The sequence below is a fragment of the Lathyrus oleraceus genome, chromosome 4 (genome assembly GCF_024323335.1).
Source record: "Lathyrus oleraceus cultivar Zhongwan6 chromosome 4, CAAS_Psat_ZW6_1.0, whole genome shotgun sequence".
Classification (NCBI taxonomy): Eukaryota; Viridiplantae; Streptophyta; class Magnoliopsida; order Fabales; family Fabaceae; genus Lathyrus; species Lathyrus oleraceus.
This window is the reverse complement of record NC_066582.1, coordinates 147,371,927-147,380,788: the sequence shown is the minus strand read 5'-3', so window position 1 is coordinate 147,380,788 and position 8,862 is coordinate 147,371,927. Positions and strand designations below refer to the sequence as shown.

General features: G+C 33.0%; 1 protein-coding gene across 1 annotated transcript; it reads right to left on the bottom strand.

The window, feature by feature from the left end:
- Nucleotides 1–2,514: 2,514 nt before the first annotated feature.
- Nucleotides 2,515–7,468, bottom strand: LOC127074187 (O-fucosyltransferase 29). The gene is made up of 9 exons (XM_051015482.1): nucleotides 7,000–7,468; nucleotides 6,547–6,637; nucleotides 5,409–5,485; nucleotides 4,855–4,943; nucleotides 4,565–4,754; nucleotides 4,224–4,405; nucleotides 3,818–3,920; nucleotides 3,198–3,526; nucleotides 2,515–3,091 (listed from the first exon to the last, which is right to left on the bottom strand). The coding sequence occupies exons 1-9, from the start codon at nucleotides 7,207–7,209 to the stop codon at nucleotides 2,752–2,754; spliced, it is 1,611 nt and encodes a 536-aa protein (XP_050871439.1). The 5' UTR covers nucleotides 7,210–7,468; the 3' UTR covers nucleotides 2,515–2,751.
- Between the last annotated feature and the right edge of the window lie 1,394 nt (nucleotides 7,469–8,862).

The following is an 8,862-nucleotide window of genomic DNA, read 5'->3' as shown; positions in this document are numbered from 1 at the left end:
ATCCTAAGTCATTAATCTCGAGTTCTTTTTTAATAATTTCTCTTATAAATTTTCTAAATCTTCCTTTACATCTAATTGTTTGATTTCTCTTTGTCTGGTCTACTTTCCTTACTACACAATTTATATGTATTCTCTTTACATGTCCAAACCACCTAAGTTTATTTTCCAAGATCCTGTCTACTATAGGTGCTACCTCAACACTCATTTCTAATATTATCACGTCTAATATTACTGCACATCCAACGCAATATCCTTATCTCTGTTACACTTACTTTATTCTCATGTTGACTATTAACCGTCAAACAATATGTCCCGCAAAACATCGTAGGTCTTATCATAGTCCGATAAGCTTGAACCATACGTTTATGTCACATAAAATTCCAGAAGTCCCCTTCAATTTCAGTCACCTAACTTAAATTTGATAGTTCACATCCTTTCTATATTTCTATCGTTTTGTATTACAGACCCAAGATATTTAACTACATGACTTGTGGGATGATATGATCTTCAAAATTTACCTATAGTGGGATGATATGATCTCCAAAATTTACCTATAGGTTAGAAGTACTTCTCCTTTTATTGAACTTATATTCCATATGCTCTGTTTTACTTCTGCTTAGGCGAAACCCATATGTTTCTAAATGTCGTCTTCAAGCCTCCAACCTCCCATTAAGTCCTTATTCAAATCTCTAAGTAGATCTATGTCACATGCAAAAAGCATACATCTTAATGCTAACTCTTGAATGTGTTAGGTAAGTATACCCAAAATCAAAGAAAAAAGGTAAGGCGTACAATTGAACTTTGATCAAAACCTATTATAATGAGAAAAATGTCTATATCTTGACTCTGTGTCTGCACAACAGTAGATACTCTTTTATACATATCTTAAATAGCTCGAATATATGCAATCCTAACTGTTATCTTCTCTATGGTGTTCAACAAAATCTCTATATTCTCTTTATCATATACCTTTTTCAAGTCAATAAAAATTAAGTGAAAGTCTTATCGGTCCATGCGATACTGCTCCATCACACATCGTAGTAGATAAATCGCTTTCATAATCGACCTCTCATGCATAAAACCAATTTGATTCATAGTAAAGTCTCTTTTCTTAGTCTCCATTCAATTAATCTTTCTCATCATTTCATGGTAATGACTTATAAGTTTAACCCCTTATAATCTGCACAAATTTATATATCCACTATGTTCTTATAAATTATAAGTAATGTCTCAATTCATCGAACAAGTGCTTTAACCCCATAATTTCATTAATGAGTTTGGTGAACCAATAAATCATCTATTTTAAAAAAAAATCCTCACTTAAATATGTATATGTCTTTAGACCCAACTGCCTTATTGTTACTTATCTTTTTCAACGCTTCTTTTTACCTTTTGATTTAGAATCTGACGGTAATAATTATAGTTTCGATGTTCTTACTTAATATCGAGCTTGCTAGAGTCTGATGAGATATCATATCATTCATTAAATAAATTATAGCACATTTTCCACTTATCCTTTATATCTTTTTTATGAACCAAGACTTTTTCCTTCTTCATCTTTAACACACTTCACTGAATCCAAATCTCTTGTGTTTCTTCCTCTTCCCTTAGCAAGGCTATATATAGAGTTTCTCCATCATTGATTTCTAAAGATTGGTACAATCCATCAAAAACTTGGGTTCTTGTTTCACTTATTGCCTTCTTGATCTCGATATTAGCTTTCAAATACTTTTCTCAAGTTTCAGCATATTTACACGTATATCATTCTTTAAAGCAATCACTTTTCACTAGTAACATTATTCTGAACACTTCCATTCCACCACCACGATTCTTTACCCCTAGGTCCAAAACCTCTTGATTATACTTTTTTAATCTATTGGACCATCTTATTTCGCATATCATTTGCATTTCATTGTAGTTGTCTAAATCCTCCCTCCAAGATCTTGTGTTGAAAACTTTTTTGTTTTTCATCATTCAAATGCCACCATTTGATCAGTGACGCTCTCATGTGACTTCTCTATTTGCTTTCCTCTTGATTCTTACATCCATAATCAATACTCTATGTTAGGTAGTCAAACTATCTCCTAAAATAACTTTAGAGTCCAAACAAACTTTTCTATCTGACTTTTTAATAAAAAAGTAATCTATCTGAGAACATGTCACACCACTCTTATATGATAAAATACTCATCTCTTTTTTAAATAAGATATTAGCTATAATAATATCAAAAGATGCCAGAAATTCCAAGATGAATTTACCTTCAATATTAACCTCCCATAAACCATATCTAAATTGGAGAAGAGGAAGGTGCAAGAACATGTTTTTTGTTTATTATTATTATTATTAAGAATATATATATATATATATATATATATATATATATATATATATATATATATATATATATATATATATATATATATATATATATATTTGAATATTAAAAATAAATATTAAATAATATAATGATGACAAGTAATAACACGGGAAACAACTTGACAGAAAATAAAACAATTTTGTCGAAAAAAACATGTTATAGCTGAGCTCACAATAGAAAAAAACATATATTATCTATTAACATTTGTAAGGCGTTGATGTCATCTACTTACTTTTCCCCTATACATTGATCTATTTCGAGCCATCACAACATGAAAGAACAAGATTTTCATCATGGCCATGTAACAGCTCAATATTACTACCAACTTTAAAGGTACCAAAGTTGCTTTTTCAATTCTCATCATCATCATAATGTCATGTTCTCTCACTTGGCTTTGGTAGCTCAAAATTTTCTTCATTTCCACTACCTATTTCAGAGTCAGTTCCCGTTGTCATATTTCTCGACGCGAGTTTAGGCGGGTGAATTCCATCTTCACTCAGTTTATCTATAAATGGTTTCTCACAGACACAAGCGCTTGGATATTCATGAAACTCTCGTCCAGGTTTCATCTCGTCTGGCTCTCCCATGAATCCTCTCTGACATGCCTTTACCTTTACAGAAAATGTATCCCAGTCCATCTCATGCCTTGACATGAGCAACGCGCTAAGCTTCTTTGCATTTGGTCTAATGGTTCTTTTGTGACCCATGTATCGCCTGTTACGTACAAGACAAATCAGTTTTCCGGTATTGAGCAGTATTCATATTAATTTTTGAAGAAAGAATAAAATCATGACATCAGAGTAAAATCATATATTCTTACCTTTGACCAGCAAGAATCTTGGCCATGTTACCATTGTTGTTAGCAACAAATACATTACTTTCATCACAAACAATGTAATCGATAGCAGCAAGGCGGGAAGAAAATGAAAGAAAAGGTTTCAGCTCTTCCTCAACAAGCATCTCCTTTGTATAGATGTTGGGGAAAAGTTCTTTAAGAGGCTGCATGGTTTCATCCCCGCCATATATTTCCCCAGACGCAACGTATAAATATGTGTCATTTGTAAAACCAAGTGCTCGCAGCATCAAACCCACTTCGTGAGGAGTAAGAGGACATTTCCCACGCTTTCGCTCTCCATCAGGGCTCAAATCCTGTATTATCACATGAGATAACCACTCAATCACTTGATATCAACATGAAAACAACTAGTTTTGGAGCTTGTTGCTTCAGTTTATTTAGATGTTTGTTTAAGATTTTGAGAGAAGTTTCTTTTTGAATAGCTTCTAAGTAAAACCCTGAAATTATAACTTTCAAAAGTTAAAACAGTAACTGCTTGAATAAAATCTATAAAACCTAAAATCATCTCTAAAAGGACAAATTGTCATCTTGGCAGTAGAAATGATATAGTTTTGTCAGTAGATGTCATAGGAATGTAGTCTTACAGGCAGTGTTGTCCATCTTTTTCTGATTTCACCAAGCTCTTGTTTTTCTTTTTCACCCCCACCAAAATAACAACCTGAAAATGCCAGCATATCTGGCTCAAACCTGTGCCATAAATCATTATGGATTATGAGAATCCAAACAATGGCCACAATTGAAACCTTCCGTCTATTATTAAGTTGCGTAAAAAGTTTGACATTTTCAAATTGTTCAAATGATTGCAATCAATTTCAGACAATGATGAAGATGTGAAAAGGGGAACACAAATCAACCAGATTAAGACAAATCGAAAGACATAAAAGGATAGGAACATATATGGACAGCATGTTTGTCATTAGGAAGCTCACACCACTTTGCCATTTATTGAAGTTGAATTTAAATTTCATATAGCAGGTTTATTGAACAAACCTCAAATGAACTGCTATGTAACGGTTCGCCATCTTTTGCATTCTCATTACAATTTTTTGACCAAGTTTCCGTATAGGTTTTGTAAATCTCAAAGCATGATAATTAACACGGCAACGGAGTTTTTGGAGCTCATCATCGAGGTCATTGGCAAGTCTATAGTCAAACTTTGTCAACTGAAGAACCTGCAAAATATCCCAAAAAATCTGTTACCACCACAGCTGAATTCAGAAAGGACTTTCCATATTAACAGGCTACTAGGCATTTCATCGTGGCAGTCATTTAAAGAAACAAAACATATTCCAGTGAAAATAATCACAAATTTTCATAACATGCAGCCTTACCCGTCGTCTCAAGAGTATTGGCAAAGCTTGGTCCAGATAATATTCAGGGTCTGATTTCCTAGGGACTCGCATTGTATATGGGGGTTTCTCCATTGATCGCATGATCTTGTCAGGAACTCTTTTAACAATAGTAACATCTTTTGCAAGATAAGTAATGAACCAATTAACATCGAAAATATTGGCAAAGTCACTGTAATAAAAAAAAGTGTCATTTATCAAATGAACAATTGTTAACTAAATTAAAAGTAATTCTACTATGAGTAAAGACTATGAAATGATATGCAAATTACCTGTCATCTTTCCAAAAAGAATTATGATCTAATTCAGGTACAACAAGCGTAGCATTAAGAATTCTTGCAACGACAACGGCGTCAGTTATCTGAAGGCACAAACATGATTGTCATTTCCATAGAAATAATATTATTTTTAATCAATAATTTGTTTATGTTGAGTTTGTGATTTCTGCGTGTCTAAATCAGATCACACTAGGCTGTGTTTATAATAGGATTTTAATAAATGATAATTGATGCAATTTCTCATTCTAATGCTAATCACCGATAACATGCAACGAAAGAATAATAACATGTGACTAGTTCTATCAATTATCATCATGAATTTGAAAAGAACTTAATCAATCTAGCCTCGCATTCTTCAAAAACAACTGAAAAGGAAAAAATGTGCTAACACAAAATCAGTTCTGCCCTTTTCATGATTTTGATCCGTAGGAGAACAGCCAGCAAATAATACCATATACATTAATCATTTCCATCCACGAACGTGTAATTGATAATTGCACCACTGAGTGAGGACCAATGGCATATTATAAAACTAATATCCTACTTACCCCAGTTCTTTGTTGGTTCAGTCCTCCGCTTGCTGCAATAAGCAAGTAGCCATTTGACATGCGCTCAAGTATAGCAGCTGCATTATCCAACTACCGTAATGAGATAGAAAGTGGCATGTAGAAAAATTAAATGATTCATTCCGATATTAACGAATTGTCTAGAGGTAAAACAAAGTATAAGATGGAACACTTAAATTTTCTCAGTCATCTAATGGAAGGGGCCATGAAAGCCTCTTACAACTGGAACAATTATACACACTATAATTAGAAAGGAGCATTCACTAATAAAAATATATTAGATAAGTGTTTAAGGAATAAGGAAAACTCCTTGTACTTGAACTTTTACATGTGTGTTTTAAGGGAGGACGAATTATCAAAATTTTGTAAAAAGTCTAGCAATGTTACAAGTCATTTGGACCTGTTTAATCTCTATCAAACAGTACCATACTACCATATACAAGGGATGCAAAACACCATGCCTAAAGTGGTTTTCTAAAAATGTCAGTGTAGACTCACATCTATCTATTGCTAGCCAAAAAACCTATCACCATATAGTAATAGAAGAGAGCCGCTGAGCTCAAATAGAGGTTCTACAGTAGACAGCATTAGCATATCAAGGGCTTATTTAGTTGAGGAAAACAATTTCTATTTTGATTTCGTGTTTTTACTTATAAAAACAAAAATGTCACGCACTAAAACTCTCACAAGGTAAGTTTTAATACCACATAACATAACACCAAAGTATTGAGACATTATCTAAATCATATGCAAAGTGAAAATCGTAGCAAATTTGCACTGATCTCTATTTAATCTACCTATGTAATCTAACCTAAAGCAGTGGAGAAATATTGACAACATAATTGTACTTAACGAAACATCATAGGACATACATGTCAATGGTGGGGTTGTCTTTGAGGGTGTGCAACATGGGCTACCGCACAGAGCCTCAAATTTGTCACGGTTAAACTGTGGCTAAATAGGGTCTCACAATAGGTTTGTCACGATGAAACCATGGCTAAATAGAGTCGTTAGTTGTTTTGTCTAAGTTGAATCATGACAAACCTACAAATTGCTTCTAAAAACTTAGAATATTGTGATTAAAACAAAACACAAGGAGTTAGTTAGTTAATTAACTTACGCGAAAAATTGCGTCCCCTTTCTTTGCATCCATAATAGTATTTAGAATATTGTGATTCCCAAATATCAATTGGCAGATGATCATTTCCATCCTAAAAAAAAAACATTCATGATGTAAAAATTCAGAGGGAATCATATTAATTATAAAAGATAAATCCATCATGCTATATATAGAGCTTATGAATGATTATCTACCTAATTAAGTAAATATCGACTATAATCACTAACTAGGAGTTGTAACTAACTCACTAATCAATCAATATTTCAGTTAATTACACTATATGTTTAGTATCCTTAATGAAGCACGAACACTAACACCAGACATGTCGCCGCTGATAATAATTAAGAGAAATAAATAAATTGAACATAATCACAAGTGCGGATACGCCTTCTTCAGAGGTGTGAGTGCTAGAGAGTTATGTGATGCAATGCATAAAAGGAAAAGAAGACAAACCGATGAAGAAAAGAAAGTGCGGTGAACGAATCGTTGAGAGTACCATTCAACGTGAGAAACAAGGTGACCTGTTAAAAGGGAAATTAAACCCAAACCGAATAGCATGAAGCCGCAAATGAGGGACCAAGGGATGGATCTCGAGCAGAAGACGTGTTTGGTGTTAGGGTGAGTGTGGTTCATCGACAACAACCACGACTTCACCACACCCATTTGGGTTTGGGTTACAAAATCAAAACCAAAATCTTCATCAATTGAAATTCTAAAACCCCATTGAAGAATGGTTGTAGATATTAGACAGTGACGCGCAACTTTAGAATAGAATCGGATTTGCGAGGTCAGTTCGTTAATTTGCTGTTAGTGAAAACAGAGAACGTAAGAAAATGATTGAAAATCAAAGAATCGAGCATTAGATCTTACTATTTCAATTTCGATTTCTTTTTCGGTTCATTACATTACATATAGATTCTATTTTTTTATGTATTGCTACATTGTTTTTTTTTCTTTATTCAATTGAAATCGTTTTTTTCTTTACTTGACCCAAAAATGATTTTATTCTAAAAATATTCGTTTACACTCAAATTTGTTATTGTTTATATAATTTTTTTTATAAACATATAGGGATATGTTAAATCTTGATGAAAGATAGAAGAATAAATTATAAATTTGAACGGTTATGTTTGTGTTTAATTAGTTTGCAATGTGGAATGTAGATCATTAAATCTTTGCTTAATTAGTATATGTTTCATATGTCTCATGTTTAAGTGATTATAAATAATTATGTTCGTACTTAATCACTTCATCTAGTTTTGTGTTTAAGAAATTGTGGATCATTATGTCATTGCTTAATCACTTCGTTCTTATAGACTTTATGTTTAAGGGACTTTCGAATGGAATGTCCTAGCTCAATCATTTTGCTCATACATGTCTTATGTTTAAGGGATTGTGAATTGTTATGTCACAAATCAAATCCAACAAGAACCAAACTCCCCCCGACCACTAACCCTCTAACGAACCAAACTCCCCCCCTCCTCCCGGACCACTAACCCTCTAATGTATAACCAATATAAGTATAAGGAAAATAAAAAGGGGCAAGGTCATGTGGATTAGTTCGCCCCATTTCCTATTACGTCACACCTCGCAGGATGACGTGTCGAGACAAGTCCCAAGCATTACTAACAAGATTCCTTAAGTCAAGGACCAAACATACCAAGTCTAATAAGTGAACCACACTTCCTATATTAAAGTAATGACTCGCCCCATTTACTTCTATTTTTGAGTAAAAAACGGAAGACATATGACATTGCTTATAGGCGTGAGAACCAGTTTCCCTCTAAGGGAGTCCATGATTATAAATACCTAGGCAAACAGTTTTCTTCTATGTGAAGTGCAAGTTAATATCTTCTAAATTTTTTAATGATGACAACAGAACAATGAAGAATAAATCAAGCATCACCAGTCAACAAACAAGCACATGTCAAAGTGTTCAAATTTCTAGTTAAAAGAGTTAAACGAAGTTAAATTAAGAAGGAACTGGATGTGTGAAGTTGTGAAAACTCGTATGATCTCGCTCTTAATGTTTTATCTTATACTTTGATTAGTTCAATGTAAATGAAGTAAAAGCAAGTTTTGCAATACTAAGATGATGCACACATGCACTAATAAATTTTGAAAATCTTTATTTTTTATTAAAACTTCTTAAAAACCAATCATGATAAGTGTAACACCCTAAACCATGAAACTTATATAAAAAGAATTATTCGACAATTTAAGGTGTCATCAACGATTACCCTCCAAAATTCATCAAAACATATGCCAACAAGCAACGAAAAATCATAATATAACAACTTCAAATTAAACTTCACC

What these genes read in the sequence shown, in the direction of transcription:
- LOC127074187 (XM_051015482.1), bottom strand. Translation starts at nt 7,209, where the DNA reads ATGGGTGTGGTGAAGTCGTGGTTGTTGTCGATGAACCACACTCACCCT. An exon ending in AAGGGGACGCAATTTTTCGC is followed by an intron (nt 5,486 to 6,546) that starts GTAAGTTAATTA and finishes TGGATAATGCAG; the next exon opens with CTGCTATACTTGAGCGCATG. An exon ending in AAAGATGGACAACACTGCCT is followed by an intron (nt 3,527 to 3,817) that starts GTAAGACTACAT and finishes GTGATAATACAG; the next exon opens with GATTTGAGCCCTGATGGAGA.